This window comes from Tribolium madens, unplaced genomic scaffold, assembly GCF_015345945.1.
Source record: "Tribolium madens isolate multiple individuals breed KSU strain unplaced genomic scaffold, Tmad_KSU_1.1 Scaffold_96;HRSCAF=242;Tcas5.2_LG5, whole genome shotgun sequence".
Classification (NCBI taxonomy): Eukaryota; Metazoa; Arthropoda; class Insecta; order Coleoptera; family Tenebrionidae; genus Tribolium; species Tribolium madens.
This window is the reverse complement of record NW_025401068.1, coordinates 7,148,978-7,170,396: the sequence shown is the minus strand read 5'-3', so window position 1 is coordinate 7,170,396 and position 21,419 is coordinate 7,148,978. Positions and strand designations below refer to the sequence as shown.

Genomic DNA, 21,419 nt, shown 5'->3' with positions numbered 1-21,419 from the left:
ATTTAATAATGTTGCGTTTATGCCAGAATTGAATAAATTAAAGAATATTAATGGAAATAAACTTATTATTAATATGATTTGAATTTATTGCCAAGTTCGGTTTGTAAAAATATAATCATCACACATATCAATCATATCTGCTAAGCCAAAGGATGTGTCATATGAAAAAAATAAAAAAATAAGAATTTTTCTCTCATTCTAGCCCTTAACTTCTGAACTATAGGTATAAAATAAATAAAATATACTATCAACGTTTTTGACTCAGTACACTGTGCCGGACAAAAAAAATGGAACAGCAAGGTCATTAAAAATGGGAAAATGGCCTTTAGTGTAATTTATCGAGCATTTTGATGTTTTGGAGGTTTTGAAAAATCGAATTTGATGTTAAAGCCTGTTTTACAGTAAATTTTCAGAAAATGTCAAAAATTGGATCTGTAACTTTGATTTCATAAATTTGTAGCATTTCTGTCTTTGTAAAAGATACTTGGTACAATATTATTTTGAGTTCGACAAAAATAACACTACAAATTTTTTTTTTGTTTCAAGCAAACTTTAATTTTGTTTCTCAAAGTCTACTTCGACTTTAAATTTATTTTATCATAAGATATAATAGAATCATTTCTTTTAATTTTATGATTTACACGACATTTAACTTAATGATAAATTTAAACAATAGGTGGATTAATAGATTATGAGGAAAATAAACAATACTTTTTAGTCATTGCTGTAATTTATTATCATCATTCATCACTAAAAATTATAGGAGAAACTCAAGACAAAAAATAAAAATGATTTTAAAAGCCCGCGTCATGGCACATTATGTTTACGCAAATTGCCCGCATGTGAACACAGGTCACTGCAAATTCAAAACAATTCAATAACAATGAAAATCGCTTTCATAAATGGCAAAATTGCGTAATAACTATATGAAATAAACGTTGACAGCACATTTATTTTCACATGTGTGCCGACGACCTTTTGCCCGTTCGAAAATAACCCATTCACTCATTAGGTGAATTTTTAATTCCACCTGTCACACGTCATTATTCCACTACAAATACCTCTCTATACAGCACAAAAAACCTATAAATTAAAAATGTCGGTTCAATAATAGACTCTAAACAAAAATGACGTAACAAATTGATGACTCGTGAATTCATTTCACTCAAAAGGCGGAATTGGAGGGAACCGACCGTTCAAAATTCCTCCTCGGTCGATTTCGTCCGATTCCGTTACTCGTTCGGCTCGAGTTTGACATGAATGCAATATGGCGCCCGGCTCGTTGCTGGTGCATCAGATGTGTGTACAAAACCCTAAACTGTGCGTAAATCAGCGCCTTTGAAGTGGTCCCGTTTTCTTCCCGGATCCCGGAAGTGTCCCAAACACGTGACGGTGCATTGACGTCGACAGACTCTACTCACGGTTCAGTTCCAGCCATCCCACCTGAGGAATGTAAATTTTTGTGTAATTCGATCGGTGCAACGTATTTTTTAACAAATGTGGATTGTCGGTGAGCCAACTCCGATGAACTCTTCGGATTCGGCGAATTGAGCGCGACGCGAGAAGCCCCATTTGTTGTCATCTTGCAGGTGAACAGGCCATCGAACTACCTTCAGATATGGCCTTCAATGAGGTACGTTCAGAATTTATTTCGGTACCGGTTCGAGCCCTCTGGCACCTCGATCAACCCACGTAAACAAAAACAGGGCCTGATTTACTTTTTTCGAGCGAAATTCACCGCTTCCGATGTTTGTTTGCTGAATAAACAAACGTTTCTTTTTGGACAAGCAGTTTTTATCACCAAACGGTTGTTTCTATAGCGATAAAGCCGAAATTAAGTCAATCATTAACTGGAAGGAACAAAAACTCCGGGATATTTTTATCACAATGGAAACAATCGTTAGATAAAGCCAATTATTTTATTTCACACTTGATAACACTCAGGATCAGAGATACCTAATACTAGAAAAAAAATCAGAATCAGAATTTGGTGTGTGGGTGATAAAATACGTCCTTTGGGAATTTTTTATTATGTTCCCTATCATTCTCTTCGATCCGGTAAATATTTGTTTTTATGAGAAAAGCTTCTGTCGAGCTTTCGCCCTAATCTTGTCCTTTTATTCAGATTGGAAAGACATATTTTTCTTACCCAAAGCTTTTGTGAATGTTTTCTGCAAGTTTTACCGAAATTCTGTGAGAATTTTTGAGATATTATATTCCAAATTGCTCGACGTATTTTACTTGGTAACACAAATCTTGTCTAACCAGTCATTCATAAAATTTTGTTATTAAATTGGCCGGTTTGTTATTTTTAGAATTTGTGATGATTATCTTGTTTTTCGATGAAATTTTGCTGAATTTTACATTTTTGTTGCGTAAAAGGGGTCCAAAATTGTAGCTTGGTCATTTAATTATATTTCCGTTAAGAAATGTTAACTGTAACTGAGGAAAAAAAAACAGTCACATGCTTGTGAGGTTATTAAATTTGTGAATTTAAAACGAAGTTGATTAGGAATTACGGAAGTCTTATTACCCGTGACATGCCCTTTTTCGACTAGATACTTTAAACAGCCTCAACTATAAATAGTATAACATACATCTTTAGCAAGTTCCATTTTTTTCTTCCTGTATACAGTTTTCATATCCTTTTTCTGGACATTAGAAATAATATGACACTCGTAATTTAATTCTGCTGACACTTATATTTTTTAATTACTTATAATTGCGGATGTTCACTTCTGTTTTTGTGGTTGTTTATCGGTAATGAAGGTCAAGGATAATTTATTTCCATTATTCTAGTAAAGTTAGTTGAAAATAAAAACAATAAGCGAAAAATTGTGTTTTTTTCTAGTCATTTACTGGTATTAAAATGTAATAAACTTGAGATTCAAACTTTTCGATCGTTGGTATATTTTTAAAACGTACCAGATGCAATTTAATTTTAACCTGCGATCTTTGCTTTACTTTGTAATAATGTTTGAGTTGAGTAATATCACGTAGGTGTTAACAAGCATTTAAAAATATTTTTAAAGATAATAAACAATTAAATTAAAATTAGATAAATATATGAACGCAATTTTTCTAAACAAGCCTCAAACATTAACAATGTTGTATTCCATATTTGATCAAAGATGATTCAAGAAATAGACAAACGAATTATTATTTTTGTTGAAAGTCGTACCATACGTAATTTTCTCCTAATTTGTAAGCAAATATTTACATTTTTCTTTCAATTAATAGTTGTGTGTGCAACCGTTAATTTTTTTAGCTAACAATCTATTTGTCTTGTTCAAAATAAATTTCATAACAGTACCAACATATGTCACTCTTTTTGAAACAACTGATAATAATCGGAAACTGTCAAGTATTTCCATTTGTTATCCTTTGATGTTGCAAACACAATTCACTTCAAACTTGGCCTCAAAAATACTTTTTTTCGGTTTGGATATGCGGAAGATCATTAAAGGAATATAAATCGGTTTTAATCACAAAGCGTCGCGGCCATATATTTAAGGTATATCAATCGATCGAGTATTAATTGAGTCGATGAGTGAAACACTTTTATGACTCGCTCGTAAAAATAACCATCTGCTGTTTACGTTTTTATTTTTTTTTAGTTAAAGAAAAGCATCAGCTCCCCGTCTTTAAATTAATAGTTATATTAAATGGAAAACACGCGCCTAGCGTGTGTGTACCACGAGCTAATATTAAAACAAATTTCCTGCATCAATTTATTTAGGTATCAGAAATGTTGCCTCAGGTAAAGGACGCAAGGTCAAGGATAACGATTCGTATAATTTAAAAAAATGATTCTTTGCTGAATCATTTTCGCCAATGACGCATTACTATTTTCCAGTATTGGTATGCGGTTAAAATAATTTTCGGATCACAAGGGTAAAGGTAAACAGGATGACTCAAAAATGCGAATGAAATTTGTCGAATTATTGATTTTATAGAGTTTGTGTTAATTTTGAACTACCCTATTTAGAAAAATTTAAATAAAGCAAATTTTAGGACGATAATACTGGGTGACATTAAAAGTGGAACATGTAGTATACATAAATAGCCTGTTTCTAATATCATTTTACAAATAATTTAAGATTGGAAATAAATGTTAAAATAAGGAAATGTAGATATCTTTACGAACATTAAAATTATTGTAATTACTTATAACAAATGTTAAAAAAGAGTTTTATGTACTTAGAGTGTCATTCAGAATACGTTTTTTTTAACGTTTTATTCTATTATCTGATTCGTGTTGATCTAAAAATATTAATAGCAAATTATGTGAAAGTTTGTAGGTAATAAAAGCAAAAAGTTCTTGTTTATGTTACCTAGTTGTTTCAATTAAAATTAGCTATTACGTCGCATATGCACATTCCACCCTTTCTCTCTAGATTTTTGTCCCATTTTCGAAAGGCTTTTAACCTTCTATAACGCCGTCACCGCCGATGAACATCACGTTCGTTGTAAATATTCACGAATACATTAAAACATCATGCAGTCGATCTAATAAAAAAAGGCGTGCAATTATTGCCAGACGAATACATCTGTCGGAAGTTCGCATTTCCGCTTTTCGTCAAAACCGGAAACGTTTTCGAGGAGGCAAAATCGAAACAAATCGGAACTAAAAGACATAACAGGTGTTTGGTTGGGTGAACGACTCGACCTCATGGCCAAAGTACGGGAAATTTTCAAGAACAATAGGCCGAAAGTGAAAATTTTTAGTTGTGGGATTAGTTAACGGTGATGAATCTCCAGGAAAAGAGGAACTGGACGTCGTCAAGGTTGTGTAAAATGCGAAAACGTGGCTAATGTCATTAACGTAATGAAATCCAAATGGTCTTTGTTCTTAATTGAATTAACTGGTGTAGAAAGAAAAAATGTTTTTCCGCATGTTGAGAGACAATGCGAATGCGAAACGATCGATGATTAATTTTGTAATTTGGGTAATGAGGAGGAAGAACGATCGGTTTTTGTCGATTGGAAACCCTTCATGACTGACTACGTGGTTAATTAAACAAACGATAAACCGAATGAAAGAAAAAAGTCTAAGAGTACAATACGTTATTTGTAACCATGTATATTTGTTTGAGTATAAAAGCGGATTTTTTCGACACGATCCATCAAATGAAATTATAAATCATGCTAGGAAACTTTATCAATTTGTTTCTTACAGGGTGGATCGTGTGGGAGTGTTGAATTGTTGCGAAATAAAATTATAATTGAGATAAATAAATTTTGGAATATTATGGGACTGTTTTATTATTCCTTTCCAATTTTTTTAACATTTACATAATAACATAGTTGAAAGCGTTTTCCTTATTTGTTTTGAATTCTTTTATCATATGTATAAAAATACATATTTTTTAACCTACATTTTTAAGAAGACTCGAATAGAATATTTGTGTAATCAATAATCAAGCACATTAATCAAAAATCAAAGTATTTTCATGTTATCGATTTCCATTTCCGTGAAGTACATACATATTACAATACTTTTGAATTAGAAAGAAATTAGAAAATCTGATAACTTATTGTCCGATTAGTAGAAGGAGAGAAATTACGTAAGAATGTATTGATTTTCTTTCCAATCTAAGATTGAAAAATAGATTAAAGGAAACTTTAGTGCTCCAAAAAGTTAAATAAAGAACTTTCTTTGGTTATTTACGAAATAATAATAATTATACAAATAATCAGTGCTAAGAGAGAGATCACAAAGAATCTTTAGAGAATGATTTAAAAAATTGCAAACAAAAATAATATGATTTGTATTATAATAGGTAATTGTTTTTAGAAATGTTATCAAAAATGCAGAAAACCACTAATCTGTGTATACATATTTATGTGTTTTTTTGAGGAAAAAGAAGACTTAAAGAAGTATAGAAAATCCCAAAGAGTTATTTAAAAACAAAAGAAGCGCAAGACGCAAAAAGGCTTAATATTTCAAGCACAATTACAAAAAGAAATTGTATTTCCTGTAGAGAGAAAGAAAGAATTCTTTCTCTCTACAGGATTCTCTGAATGCCCTCTTCAGATGCTGAAAGGCCTATATAGGCATTTTTTTCAAATTATTTAGTCAAGGAAAAAGAAATGATTTTTATTGATTTTGTGAATTCTTGATGTTACGAAAGTTGACCTGGAAGTAACTCCTCAATATACACACCCTGTAAAACAAAAACTTCACGAACATCTCTAGTGGTTGTAAAACACACAGAGGATCAGTCCGAGAGGATTTACGGTTCTGTGCTTCCCCCGATGGTTAAACGGCGTGTAAATCAACGAACATTTCTATTATGTGTAGCCGTAGTTTGACAAAATTAACGATCGCTTTGTAAAATATAGAAATAAGAGTTTGACGTAATCGTAGGAGGAGCAGCAGCTGAATCGGAAATCTCGGCAAAGAGATTTTAGGGAGCGCCTGCTTCTAATTAAAAGTTGTAAAGTTTAATGTTTTGGAACTTGCATATTGTTAGAGGAGCTTTACTGAATGGGTGCATCGGGATCAGTCAAACGAAGGGTAGGTATCGGAGAAGCCATTCAATTTGTGAGGGAAAAGTGGTACAAATCGTTTAAACTTTCGCAGATTATGCAAAATTTTAAATTATTTGGTGATTATAGATCGGAACGGATGTTAAATTTATTTAAAGTAGCTGACGAAATTGCCACTAAAGGTAAATTGGTGAGGAGTCGCTTACTTACTTTCTATCATTAATTACATTGTGGTTAGAAAAATATTTAATTTGCTTCTCCAATGTTAATTATCAATATTTAATAATGACCGCAAAATATTTATTAAGTGTTATAAAAAATGTCTAGTTGTAAACATCCACGCTTCACAGCGAGATGTTATTAAATCATATATATATGAAACGTAATTCGAGAAAGGATGTTTGGAATTTTGATGCCGTTATAGTCGGAAAGCAATTGGACGTTAAATGACAGATACTATTTGTCTAGATATACACTTTCTGTGCTACTAGATAATGTCGACCTTCAAATCAATTTTTCGGAACGTCTAATTGTGTTTTTATTGATTTGCACAAATATTTGTTTGGAGCTTCATTAATTTCTTATTTGTGTCAAGTTGTCAACTTGTCATGGTGTTTGATATTAATTTACAGTTCGTCGCCCTTTTGTAAAATGAATATTTCATTTTTCAAATTTCGGTCAAGTCAAGCGATAAGCAAGTAAAAGCACATAATGAGTTTGGTCAATGCTTAGCGACATGTCACTCTTACATTGAAAGACTAATAACTGTTGTACCTATAGTGGGTTACGTGCACACTTTCGATATTAAAATGTGCTAAGGCGCGGCCATAGTAGACGGACGAGGAGCGACATTTGATATAATGTATCTTGTTAGAAACGCATTGATACCTTGAAAATTATGAGCGTGATCGAACAATAACATTGAAAATATTTTTTTCGCAGTTTAGTTTTACAGTGTGGTCTAAACTTGAAATTATAAAATATACCTATAGGCTGTCTAAAAATTGTTGGTGGTGAATTCTTGGGAAACTCTCCCTAATTATTTTGATAGCAGAAGTAAATTCAACGTCAAAAAAATTATTGCTTATGATAAAAAATAATTAAAAAGTCTTTTTAATTACTACGAGTATATTCTAGCTCTATTAGGGGTACATGTGGCTATAGGCATTTGTTTTTTTCTTATTTTGACCTTAGAAATAGCCCCTGAAATATAACTATTTCCGGGCTTTTTTATACAGTATGTCCCCGGATTGAGTTTACAAGAGGAAAACAATTTTTATCTTTGATTTTACGACAAAACTGCAAAGGAAAAACATATTTTGCTTCACTTGAAACGAACAAATCGGTAATTAAAACTTTTGTATACGTTGCTAATTATTATGTTTTAAAAATACAAAAAAAGTTGACTTTTTTTTGAACAAAGGAGGTAAAATACTAAAAAAAATAACAAAAAAATTAATCATTAATTTGATGTGAGAAAAAAAATGCAATATTTAATTTCTATTTTAAATAAACGACTTAATTTATTTGTAATTTTTATATTCATTATCGTATTATTTGAAGCGTAAAACGCTTGTAACAAATACATGACAAAACAATTAAACACTCGGTTGATGAAAATAAAGAAAATGGTACAAAGTTTGTAATTATTGTTTATTATTATAATTTAAGAAAAACATCACGCAATATCTTTAACTACGTTTAAATTTACTTCAAAAATCACATAACTTTTAAAAAAGTTAAGTTATTGGTGTTCTTAAAAATCCAAAATAAAGTAGGTACATAGTTTTCGCATTATTATTTTGATTAAAGCAATTTAAATTATGTATTTGATTGTTCAACATGATTTGAAAATGTCAAAAAAAAAAACGGTAAACATCAAAACACAAATAACATTGCTTTTGTTTATTATTATTATAACTATCCAATCCCTACTGTCTTGTGCTATCTCGAATCTCCCTGAAGACTTCGATGACACTTTTCATTACAAAGCACGCAACCTGGCATTACGTTCCGATCAAATTCTAATTACCAACTTGATGATAACAGGTAATTTTCTTAATAAATGAGTAAACAGAAGTTATCTCCTCGCCTACCGTCATGTTTGTTCGATCGAAAAAAACGCGTGTGTTTCACTTATCATTCGAACTCGAGGCTACCGTAATTAGCTAGTTGCGATACGCGCCGTTCCACCAGGAAATGGTTGTGATAACGGCCGTATGGGAACAAGGTTATCGGCGTTCGTTTCAGGCCGTTACGTCTACCTTTCGGCTTATTTATGCATAGGCTTGCTGCTAACACCTGAGCAAAAAAAATGATTCCTACCGACTACTCGAAAGGGTGATTATTAATTGAGGAGTAATTAATTCTGTAATGACGATGCGTTTCTATTCACTCAAGCAAGACAAAAGACAAGCCTGGGTGTTTTCTAATGTGGGTGATAGGAAAAAATCACAAGGGGAGACTCATCCGTGACCTAAATGTGATGTAATCGATATAGAAAGGGGTGGAATCAGAGGTAATCAGTTGAAGACAATGTGCCAGAAGATTAAATCTTGTAATTAACATCCCCTTCGATTGGAAACAGGATATTGGACGGTAAAACGTATTTACGTGCCGTGATGGGAAAATGCCAAAGTGATGAGACAACACGCAACATTGTTATTTAGAAAAAAAAAAGATAATGAAAGTATAAATATTGCAGTGACATCACAAATTTCATCAAAGGACATCAAGATTGCGATAATTTCGATAATTTATAATCAATTATTGGATTATCTAAACAGATGCATCCACGCGAGGGAGGAATCATTGAACCGGTTGATTGGAGAATTACGATGTGCGTCGACCTTCACAAAAATTGCCGACTTTCCTTCTATTTGAAATGTCAAGTGATTGCGAGATTTTCTACAAATACGCTCTCGCGAAAATGCTGCAAACTTTTATGAATCACGAACGACCCTTGAAATGTGTCAAAACGAATTTCATTTAAAAATCATAATTAAAGTTCAAGTAGTATCTTCGCATTACGCATTCTATCAAATTTAGATAAAATTAAAACAGAAAAGCAATTAAATTTGATTAACTACGTCGTAGGCAATGTAGTAGCATGCGGAAATAAGATCGGGTAAAAACAGCCCAGAGAAGTTATTAAAACTATAAATTAAATAAGAAAGGTAATGGGAAAATGATTTGTTTTTGGTACGAGTGTTTTCAATTATAATTTTATCGGAGATGTAAAACAAAATTTCCCAATTTTACACAATTGATTTTGACTCGAAAACAAAGCCTTCGTATTGTATCTTCAGGGACTTCTATTGATTTTAGACGATTCTTCGATGCTGTAAATGGGATTTGTTTTTTTTTTTAATTACTATTTACAATTAACACAAGCAGAGCAAAATAAAAAGCTCCAATCTCTCAGTTAATATAAAAATGCGATTTGATTTCTGATTATTTTAACAGCTGTTAGGATTTATTTTGCAGAAAATATTTGCCTGTGACGTAAAGAATTAAGTAATAATGGATTTTTAAGGCATTTTTGGGGGTGAGAAAAATTACGAATCTTTTTCTACTAAACACTATGTATAGTCGTAACCAGGAATATTTGGGATTGACGTATGCTAAGCTTTATTAAGGGTTAAGCAGCCTTGCGGTCGGCCGTAATAATTTTTCACTGCTGTTGGTACTACCCTGAAGATTTACAAAAGAGCCGTATTCAGGAATTTTTGGTGGTGGGCTTTTAATTTAGTACTGGCATAAATTTGGCAATTTATATATTAATTTAATATTAAAGTGATATGGCAGATTTGTAAAGAAACAATCTCAAAATTAGCTGAATATTAAAATTAATTTAATTTTTTTTTGATGAAAGCCCAAAAACACATTTCTGTTACGGACCATCTCTTACTACAAACCTTTGAACGTGCCTGTCCTAAGAAATGCAAATTTGTTTATGGCATTTCTACCGCAAGCCCCATGAACCACCGTGGGGTGTAATCGTCTTATTCTATAATGAGTCTCAAATATTGTTGGTATCAACTATATGCAGGAAGCTAGGTTTTATTACGATACTACCTTCTGATGTTCAGAGATTTATTATACTTCTACAAAACAAAAACAAAAAAAAGAAAATTTAAATTATACAGTAAGATTTTTCTAGAGATAGGTATTAGAATTTTTCGATAATTATTAAGAATTTCTTGCATGAAAGAGAAATTTCTTGAGTTTTCTTAGAGAATTATTAGATTTGTAGAACAGAATGGACCGGCACGTGTGACTCATTTATCGTAATTTGTTAAATTACCTAGAAAAAATAATATTGTGGTATCACAATACTACTGCTCCTATTTATGGATTTACTAGCCTAACAAATGATTGTGCTATTTATCACCATTGACTTCTTCGAACTGAGCAAATCTGGAACAAATCCAGATCCAAACAATACCTCCTTTACCAAAAAGCAAATTTTTTGTATGAATGTGCAAGAAAATATCAAATCCGACTTTTCTCCTTTCTAAAAAGAGCAAAATAAAGTTATCCTGTTGGATTCTGGCCAAAATTACCTGCCACAATTTCTCTTCCAAGTGTCAATTTTAAATCAATTGGACGTCTTTATACATATATCATCCGGATCACCGGAAACCGCAACATCTTTTCAAACTTCTCTTGGTTCTAAATCTTGTCTAGTCGATTAACGCCGATGTTTTAACATCGCGAAACATAACTTCGGTTCGTGATAGGTGACGGCATTTCTCTCTAGAGCATGAGGTCACGAAAAGCAATCATATCGCGTGACGTGAGAGGTGAATAGGTTTTTCGGCATCGGAAGCAAACGGCAAGACGTACGAACCAGATGGCGTCTTGTTGGAAAAGTTCTAAGTTTGTTAGTTTTTGCTGCATTGTTGACGTGCCATCCGCAAAGTGCTATGCTGGCATGAAGTGATGTTTGTCTACCTTTCACCGCAATTTATATGAGATGAGAAAAAAGGTGTAATAGCGGAGGAATGCGTTGCAAATAAAATTATTTTTTGTCGGAAAGCAATTTGATTTTCGAAAAAATGCGTTTAGTCGGAGTACAAGTGACAAGCCACGCCCGCCTGTTCTGAAAGCTCTCTTTTGTTGATTTGGCACACGTGGTGAGTTTACGGTTGGACAGTTTTGGCAACAACGAAACAAAACTGATTTGTCATCGATAACACAGAAATCAAGGTCTCGATACAGCGTTCTGCTTGATCAAAACGCGGAGTTTGGTCCATTGTGGAAAGAAAAATCGCCGACCTCGCCAACCTACATGGGCGTGATGCATGGCGCTCTAGGAAGCCGATCGTAATTTTGAAGCAATTTTATTGTCTTGCATGTCGTGTAAGTTCGCCTGACTTCACGTGTCCAACCATTCGTATACAACGAGCGAACAAGAAAACTGGGTGGAACTGAATTCCAAGGTTCACGGTGCGAAATGTGTGGCATACAGGACGATTAATTACCGTCTAAGCAATATCGACAAAAGTAACCGTAACACCGAAACCGGATCGAAAATATTCGAGAGTTTTTCCGCGAGGTTCTTGAGAAACGGTCGCGGGTCTAGCCAGTAGATTCCTTTTAAGACTAGTCACGTTACGTCTCGTAAAAAATTTCAAAGGTTGAGCCATTGCAAAACATTCAAGCGGGTCGTAACCTTTCTGAAATTATACAATTGCCAATTAATAATTGCAAGGCGTTATAAATGACTAAAAAAAGAATAGGACATGACAAGATAGGACGTAATGCGTTCATCCGTATTTTACCTCATTTGAGAAACTGGATCAAGACACGATTGTATGCTAATCACCGGGGATGGAACACTTCCGCTCCTTAAATCGACCAGCACAAGCTATAATGCCGTTCTTCGATTTCTTGAATTGCTTGGTTTTGGCCTAAATAAGCTGAATTTGGGTGTGGTAATCACACCAGCGCAATTTGTAAATTCACGCATGATTTTACTCAATTGTCATTTGTATAGCACAATTCAAAGAGATACCTGACGACTGGAGTAGTTGGTAAAAATTATTTCATGTATTTTTCGAACTAATATACAGGGTGTTCGGTCCAAGTCGCTCCAGCCGTTAACACCTAAACTTACTTTTTTTAGCAAAAAAAATTTCAAATAATACTATTCATTCCTGGCTTTCTTAGTAAAGGCATCAAATTTTTTTGGTACATCAGGTGTAGCCGGAAATGCTACCAAATTTAGTTTTTCAAATGGAACACCTATGTTTTTTTGCTCGAAACAATAATCATTGGCATGAAAAATACGGTAAATTACATTTATTACATTTCACTTTACATAATGCACTCAGAAAACAATAAACAAAGAAGTTTAGGTGTTACCAGCTGGGGCGACTTGGACCGAACAGCCTGTATATAAATATATTTTTCCGTTTGATTTCTCGTTCTTTGTGGAAAAGATCAATGTTTAAAAATATGAAACGTTAATTTCCTCGGTATGACGACCCAAAGGAACTGGGTCGTATTTTTAACAGAGACACCTACGTTTCTTGAAAGTTGTTAGTTAGTACACATAAATGTTTGAAACTAGGAAAAACACGAAAATAAGTGATGGAGTAAAAGTAAAAAAGGAGATAAATTGTGTACGTTTAGTTTGAACCGTTATTGCAAATTACAACGCATTTCCTGTATATTTATTCCGAGTATTATGTAATGTGTGTAGGAAATGCGAGCAAGTGCGACATTCTTTCCGAGTTTTTTTGAAGGGGTTTAATGAAAAACGCGGGGATAAATTGGCAGTGATTAAAACTCGTCGGGTTTCAGGGATTTAGAAGTAAATCCTTTAATCTATTTTTTCAGTGTTTTTCAAGTGTTGGAGGCAGAGCCTTTGTTGTTTGCTTGTCAAAGCATTATTCACTTCTTTGTTTCATGGTCTGTGATCGATTTCACTGTTCCAAGTTCATGTTGATTTTTGAAATTTCTAAGCTTTGTTTTCTTTTGCGACCAAAAGAGGAGTTTCACACCTTCGTATTCATTATCTATCGATTATTTACAAGGAGTGCCTATCGAGTGTTGTGATTATAGATAATCTATTATTCAGTTTTAAGCGAAACTGTAAATCAATTCAATTCAATTTATATTCTGGTCAGTGGTGGTGACTGTTGTCTTGAGATGATCTTTTTTTGCAAAGTTGTACAGTGTGGGGGCTTTCGTTTGCCTAATAATAAACGGTTTCCTTAAATGTAACTACATGATTCACTTGCCGTTCGTTGACTTTATGTGTCTCCTCGTCAATTGTTGAAATGTTTAAAGGGCAAAGCACCGCCGAAGGAATGAGAGGCGTAATCGCCGTTTTAATTTAGGAAGTTGATAAACGTGTAAATAAGGTTCGTGTTTTACAAATCACATGTTTAAATTATCCCGGATCGTTTACATTGTCGGTGATTAATACCATGACAAAGATGGTAGCGAAATTTGTTTAAATAAACCATGATTGATTGTACTTCTTGAGTGTAGGATTGTGTTTCAGTATGCCAAAAATGGTAAAAATCGGAAATAGTAATAAATGGTCAATTAATTTAAATTTATTCAGGAAGACTGGACCATATGACGATAGTATTTTGAATGTTAATAAGGATTAGCACATCGGCTGGTCGAATGGATGTTGACATTTGACTCTTGTTGTGGGTGGCAGATCTAGCATTTTGTGTGGCGTTTATTACTCTGAAAATTTATAGTTGGCCTAAAATTTCTAAATTTATTTTGGCGCCATTTGGTGGAAATTGCATGGTTATCGTTCAAAATCTTGTTCTTTCTAAAACAAAAAAACATATTCTGTTCTGATCATAATTCATAAAAAATGTGTTGTTTTCACTTTGTGTATGTAAACTAGTAAGGGAAGTAACTTTTATCTCATTACGTTTGAAATAATAAAGGCCAGAACTGAAGCTTGTATGTTTTTTAACATAATATTAAAAATCTATGAAATTAGTTAAAATGGAATGATATTTTTTGTTCAGGTCAGGTAAGTTCAAGTTCCTGCTTTCATAATACAAGTACATATTTTATTATTATATACCTAAATTAGAAATCAGTTGTCTCGACGCTGACGATAATTTTTTTTTCTCCGACTATATAGGTACCTACAATTTGTCTCTATAAAAAAATACATACCTACTAAATGAAATAAAACTATTTTAACAATTTTTTTCAAGTGTTATTTGTCAAAACTTTGATAACACAAAGCATAGCTACTAGTTAGGTACCTACACTAAGCCTGGAAGTGGTTTAACTCCTTTACTTAGAGATTATATTGTTTTTTAATTCGTTGATAATACATTTTTGATTAAGAACATTTGTACACTTGTTTTTCTCTTTATTATGCATTGTAGGTATATTTTGTTTTCTTAAGTCCATTGTGACTACGTGCCGATATATGGCTATTTAACTTACGTTTATAGTACACCATGTTATGTTATTATCATGTAATGTCTTTAAAAGTCAAACTGCCAGTAAAATTTTACGCATAATGTAAGAATGTGTTAATGTAGTCGTCTTTTTGTGTTTTATTTATCTCTCCATTCACTTTAAAGACACGAATTGTCGCCTCCCATTGTATTTTTATATCGTTTCTGTGGGAAGTCCGCATACGATTATTCAGATTGTCCAATTCCGCATTGCCACGTGTTCTCATTAATCAAATTTCCGCATTTGCGACGGATGCAATAGCCAATATCGCTAATTAGGGCAGAATTACGCAGGCCATAGTCCACTTATGGTCAAATCTAACGGTTCCCGTCGAACTTTTAAAGCTCTTATCCTTCACATTAACATTTCGATCACACACCCGATTGATGTTTCATGCTGAATGAATTCGACGGAGGCCCACGTACGGCTGGCGCGGCATACGAAAAGGCAGTACACCGATGCACGGCGACATTGTCGGTCGTATTTCGTTGGAAGTGAAAGGTATACTTCGTGGGTTTTGTTTGGAAACAACGACGATTACGTTGGTTAGTCGTCGTGGACACACCGCTCGAAGACAATGCGCCGGCGAAAATCTTAGTTGCGGGCGTCGAGACGCGTCGTGTGAACGTGGAAAGTGTAGGTGTGCAACAGATTGTTAATAAGAGGGAAATTTTCGTGTTTTTTCGCAGAAAATTTGCGAAGAAATAGTCGTGATGGGTTAATAGGGTCGGTGTGCATCCAATGCAGTTGTCATAGTTAGATGACGTTCCGCTCTATAAATTATTTTGATGCCAATGTTCAGACAGAGATTTCCTGAAGTCGCAGTTTTTCGAAATTTCCCATAATTAAGTTTGTGTTTGCCACTGGTGTGTATGTGGTTTAGTTTTATTGCTTCGTTATTGTGCAAACAGTTGTACAATGTACATATTTACATACGTTTGTTCAAACATTGTGTTATTAAAATTTTTATTATACTAAAAAGAATTTTGTTTACAAGATTCTGATGGCCTCACCTTTGTGAATACGTTTTCGAAAAACTACACACGGATCGGGTGTCGTAACTGAAAATTTATGGGAAAGAAATTCATTTGCATTGTGGGTGGAAATAGCTTCTGGTTGTCTTGAAAAATTAATTTTTTTTTTGAAAAGTGATTGGAAAAATTGTTTTATTTTGTAACTAAAGTGGCATCAACTGTTTCTTGTTTGTGTCAGGATCGAATGAATGGGATATCATAGTTGTGCGATTAGTTGGTGTAAAAATAGCCACACACGAGTTCTTGTGGATTTATTACAATAATAAATTCTGTTGCAGTTACAACCGGTATTAGTTTTTTTGGTCGGAAATGTCAGGAAATTAAGAGTAAAAGTGAATTGGTGACAAGTTTCCCATTTGAAGTAATTAAGAGGGGAGTTACATAAAATAGTTTTTATTTGGAAATTGTAAAATGAACCATGGTTTCTAAGTTTCTTAGTTTTTTAATAAGATCAATTTTTGGATATTTTAGCATTTGTACAAAACATGTGGTATTTCGTGGTATTTATTATTGAAAGATTCATGCAACATAACAAAAATTGTGTACTTTGATTTCCTACATTAACCAAAAATTCGATTTATTGGGACAGACTACGGAGAATTAGAGATAAACCTAAGTTCAAGCATTGTTGAAATTTAAAATAGAGAGTGCTAGAGATGCGAATTACGGATAAGAAATTTTATAAATTCTTCTTTTGTTTTAGATATTGTTATTAAAATAAAGTTTAGATATCCATTTTATTTTTTTAATTATTATTAGTTTGCATTTTTGTTAATAAATATAAAATTTGGTTAAAACAAGTGTGAGGCTTAAGCAACAAGACAAATGCAAGCAATTTTTCAATTAGTTTTTTTTTTTTTCTTTCAATATACACGACGAATGGGAGGCCTCCAACATTGATTAAATTGGATCATCAATCTTTGTATCGAAATTATCTGACATTTATTTAGTCTTTCGTTTTGTTATATTTATTATCTTAACAGATTTGTGTGATGAAAACAATTTGGCTATATCGTTGTTCATCGATTAGTTGTTACTAATACGTTTTTGACAATTTCATTAGAAGGAAATTATGGAACATTCTTTTGAATTTTTGCAAAAGTGACATCAGTGAAGTGTGCACTACATTACATTTTGTTTAAAAGTTGACTATTTGATAGCATGTGGGATTAGAACATTTTATCATCGCCTAAAATTGCCGTGATAAGATATGGAATGCGTTCCTAGAGTAAAATTCGCTTAGTACGTTAAATCATTAAAGTCGCGACGTATCTCATCCTCTTATTCACACTACGAATAATTTATAATTTGTTGAACACACACACCGCGTTCCTTTTTCCCGTGACAAGATGTGTACATTTCAGAGCATGTTGGTGATAAACAAGTGAGACAGTGGCGTCGGCAGTGGTTAACATGTGGAGTAATAACGGACAAATGAAAAACAATATTTTAAGACACCCTTCGTCTATCGAATCGAAGGGATTCTTAAGTGGTAATAAAAAATGGAATCCCAGACCGGCTTCTTGGGCCGCTCCCAACGATGTCAGCATTTTTCCACAAGCGGGTGGCAGGGCCAACCCTTTCGCATCAGTAAGTAATCGGGTGCGTTATTAACAGACCCCCTGTTAAAGCATTTAAATGAATTTTTATTGGCGCGTCCAGGATGTTGTGATTTATGGTGAAGGACGCACTCGGCGCGCTAGCCAATATTGTTTCCTCTTTTATTGAATTGGAAAGCGTGTTTTGTGCTTTTTGAGTCGGGTAAGTGGGCCTTTGCTCCGGTTATTTTTCTCGTACGGTCTATGAATACAAATTGGCTCGTCAACGTTTCATAATTGTATGTAAATGTATTAAGACATGAGCGTTCACTCGAGATTATGTAAAGATTAAGTATGTGTATGGCAGGCGTTTGAAATTGTCTTAAGTATCATATTGTTAAAGGATATTTCAGTGCGAAAAGAGAAAGTCAAGTCTATACAAGCGGGTAAAAGTAAAACTTCAGATTGGAAAAATTGTACGAGTAGGTATACATAACGGCATGATCATTCAACGATTACGAACTTTATTCACGGTGTTCTTTTCTATTAGAAAAATAATAGCGAGGTTAATAAACTCGGTATAACCGCAAAGTGATTTTTTCCCTCCGAACCGCATGCCTTTTTTCACTCTGACCTAAAAAGATAAAAATAACGCGATGTCAATATAATTTGTCACCATCAAGCTTTTGTTTGCGGGCCTATTAATATCGGCGATCTTCTAATCCTGAATAATTTTCATTCATAAACGACGGGTTGAAAGTTCAAGGGCGGAATTTTTTGGATAAGTGCCACCAAGCGTTTGCGGAAAATGCACTTTTAAAGCGAGACATAAATTAGAAGAAAATCACTGTAATAAAAAGATAAGCAGATGACGACTTGGCTTTATAGAGATTTCGCCAAAATTTTAAATTGATGGGGTGGGAAAAATGCGCAGATTGTGCTATTTTACATAGAATAACTTCTGTTTGTGTTGGAATTAGGTTGTGTGGAATCCTGAAAAGTGAGGAATTACTTAAAGAATTTTCTTTTTTATTTCTTAAGAAGATTTCAAAGAGTTTGATGGAGGAATATTAAATTATTGACATTTTAAATGATTAAACTATTATTTTTAATTATATTTAAAGCTCGAAGGAATTTTAATAAGAGGATAATTGCAATCGTGATTACTTATTTCTAATGGTGTGTAATCTTTCAAGTTTATTATTCATATTCGCTTTACAGTTTTATTGCCAAGGTTTGTTTATTTTCATTTATGTAACATTCAAAAATGAAATAATAAACCAATAATTACGGTTTCCTTAGTGAAAGTGGTTTTGTCACAAATTACTTGTAATTTAACCTGCTGTATTGCATCTCTTTCGATCGGTATTTATATATTGAAATAATGGTGGTTTCTTTCCAAACTTCCAATCTGTTACTTTTTTCTTGATAAGTTGAAATTAGAAACAGTCATTGAGAAAACTGAAACACAAAAGGAAAGCCACTACTACTAAATAATGCTATTTTCCCAAGCCGAAACCGACATTTATGCAAAATAAAATGTTTCAAGTATGAGCAATGGATCTCGTTTGTACTCCGACTTATAAAATATTTACATTTCCATCGTACTTTTCCGTTGAAATAAATAGTATATAGCTAAAGGCACCCCAAAATTGCGCCGACAATCATATCGTTTATGAAAATTTCGCCCGTGGGTTGTGTTGAAAATCTCAATAAACTACACCAAGTCAGTAGGAAGAAGAGGAAAATTTAACATAATATTCATGACAAAATTTTCAACATTTTTTGGGAGAGGCAATCAATCAGTCTGAGTTAAAATCTTATAAAATGTCAATGTATTTAAAATACTTTACAAAATAGTTTTATTTTTCCAATCCAAAACCTAAAATTTTGTTAAATATCTACAGTGAAGACGTCAAAAATTGACAATGCGCTTAATTGTCTAGTTGATTTGTAAAAGTGTTCTCGGTGTGCGCCTATGGGCGATGCTAACCTCGCCGTATGTTCGGTGAGGATTTTCTTTGTCTTCAAATTGAAAATCGAATTGTCCTTTTGTTACAGAAGGTCGATCCAGAACTGATATTCACGAAACAGGAGCGCATCGGTAAAGGATCTTTCGGCGAAGTGTTTAAAGGTATCGACAATCGAACAACGCAGGTGGTCGCCATCAAGATCATAGATTTAGAAGAAGCCGAAGATGAAATCGAAGATATCCAACAGGAAATTATGGTGCTGTCACAATGCGACAGTCCTTACGTCACGAAATACTACGGATCGTACCTCAAGGTGAGTCCTGCAGGACATTTTCCTTCATTTCCTTTTCCGAACGGTAAAAATCTTTCAAATGAATATGGAAAAGAATGCAAGGGTGTTTAGAAATGTCATCTTGCGTCATACAGGCACGGCTTTCGATTGTAAGCGGTCTATTTTTAAAGCGAATTCCTGACCTGCCTATTTTTTCGGTTTGTATATCTGTAATTAAAAATTGAGATTGTGAGTCACTTTTGTACCGAGCCATATATGTGTAGAAGCTAACGAACGAGAGGCATTTTATCTGATAATAACCATTGTTTCGTTAATTGGAAGATACTTCTCTTCATTTTTTCTCGCGAAAATGTATTCGTTTGCATTGGGGACACAAAAGCTTGCGACTTTTCTAGAGACGTGATATCCGATTTTCTTTTCAAAGTAGCGAAGTGTCGGAAAAAGGGGCTACTTGATTTCCTCTCAATGTCTGAAATTTAGCTGTTACCACTTGGGAATCAGTCATGTTGAAAGTTTTTTGTAAAGGCAACCAACATCTTGTAACTTTTTCTACCAAAGATTAACAAAAAGGTAATTGTTGACTCAACTTGAGTATCTCATTTATGGTTCATTTCTTGTTTATATAAATGTTAATTAAAGAAAACTGCAGATAAGAAAATCATTGAAGATGAGTGTTACTTCAAGGAAGGTATGCTGAAGGTGACGAAAAACAAACAGTTGTAAGAATAAAACTTCTTATCTTAAAAATTAACTGAATGGCTTCGCATGTGGTATAATTCTCACACTTTGTTAATTTATTCATTGAAAATGTGAAACAATAAAATGGATTTATTATTCATAATTCTCTTAATAATGAGAGTAATATTACGAAATAAATTATTTAAGTCTTATCTGCGATGCATTTCAAACTTGTCTTTGTTCTAAGACCGTTCTAAAATTTGATTCACAATTTGATGTGTACAAATGAACGAGTGTTTTCCAAGGAGATACAGAATTATGCAAAACTTGAAATTCTTTAATTTGTTTAATGTTCACTAAATTATTTGTAACATCACAGACAGAAAGTAGCACTGTCAGATAAAGTTGAAGATGTTTTCAAAATTAATATAAATATTTGCTTGGAGTTGGGATTTAATAAATCAATTATTAATTCATAATATACCATCACATTACTTTGACATAAAAACAAAGATAAATAAACAAATTAATGTTATTAAAAATATAGTTGTTATAAATTTTTATACTTAACCACGTTTATTTTAGATTATGTAATTAGAAATGTTCATAATTTTTATCCTATGATTTTTTGATTCTTGAAAACAAATAAATAAGGATGATTAAGAACTGTGCCAAAAATATTTTAAATTTATTCTGTAATTTTACTAATCGCAAACATTTTGTATTTCTTCGTCTAAGAGTCATAAAATATACTAAGTACATAGATGTCTACAGCCATAATGACTAAGTGGCGCCAGTTTGATTGAAAATACGAAACTAATCAGCAAATTACTGTCAATTACCAATGCTCATCCAGACCAAAAAAATTGAATTTCCGTCGTGGGTGGATATGAAACAATTTTTTGTCCAATCAGAGCAACTGCCCTTAATCGGTCAATTAATATTAAGTTCGGAATCA

At 33.1% G+C, this 21,419-nt stretch overlaps 1 protein-coding gene across 8 annotated transcripts in view; it reads left to right on the top strand.

Annotated features, from left to right (window-relative positions):
• The first annotated feature begins 1,254 nt into the window (after nt 1–1,254).
• The window catches only part of LOC123012641 (serine/threonine-protein kinase 26), a 25,535-nt gene continuing 5,370 nt past the window's right edge, over nt 1,255–21,419 (top strand). Inside the window, exons 1-3 of one of the 8 annotated variants that reach the window (XM_044410693.1) lie at nt 15,443–15,582; nt 17,345–17,582; nt 19,580–19,804. In XM_044410693.1, coding sequence (XP_044266628.1) covers nt 17,394–17,582; nt 19,580–19,804 — 414 coding nt within the window. In that variant the 5' untranslated portion in view covers nt 15,443–15,582; nt 17,345–17,393. Of the gene's footprint in view, nt 1,634–15,442; nt 15,813–15,841; nt 17,583–19,428; nt 19,527–19,579; nt 19,805–21,419 lie in introns of those variants that run through there. The other 7 variants (XM_044410694.1, XM_044410692.1, XM_044410690.1 and 4 more) reach the window with 7 other exon arrangements.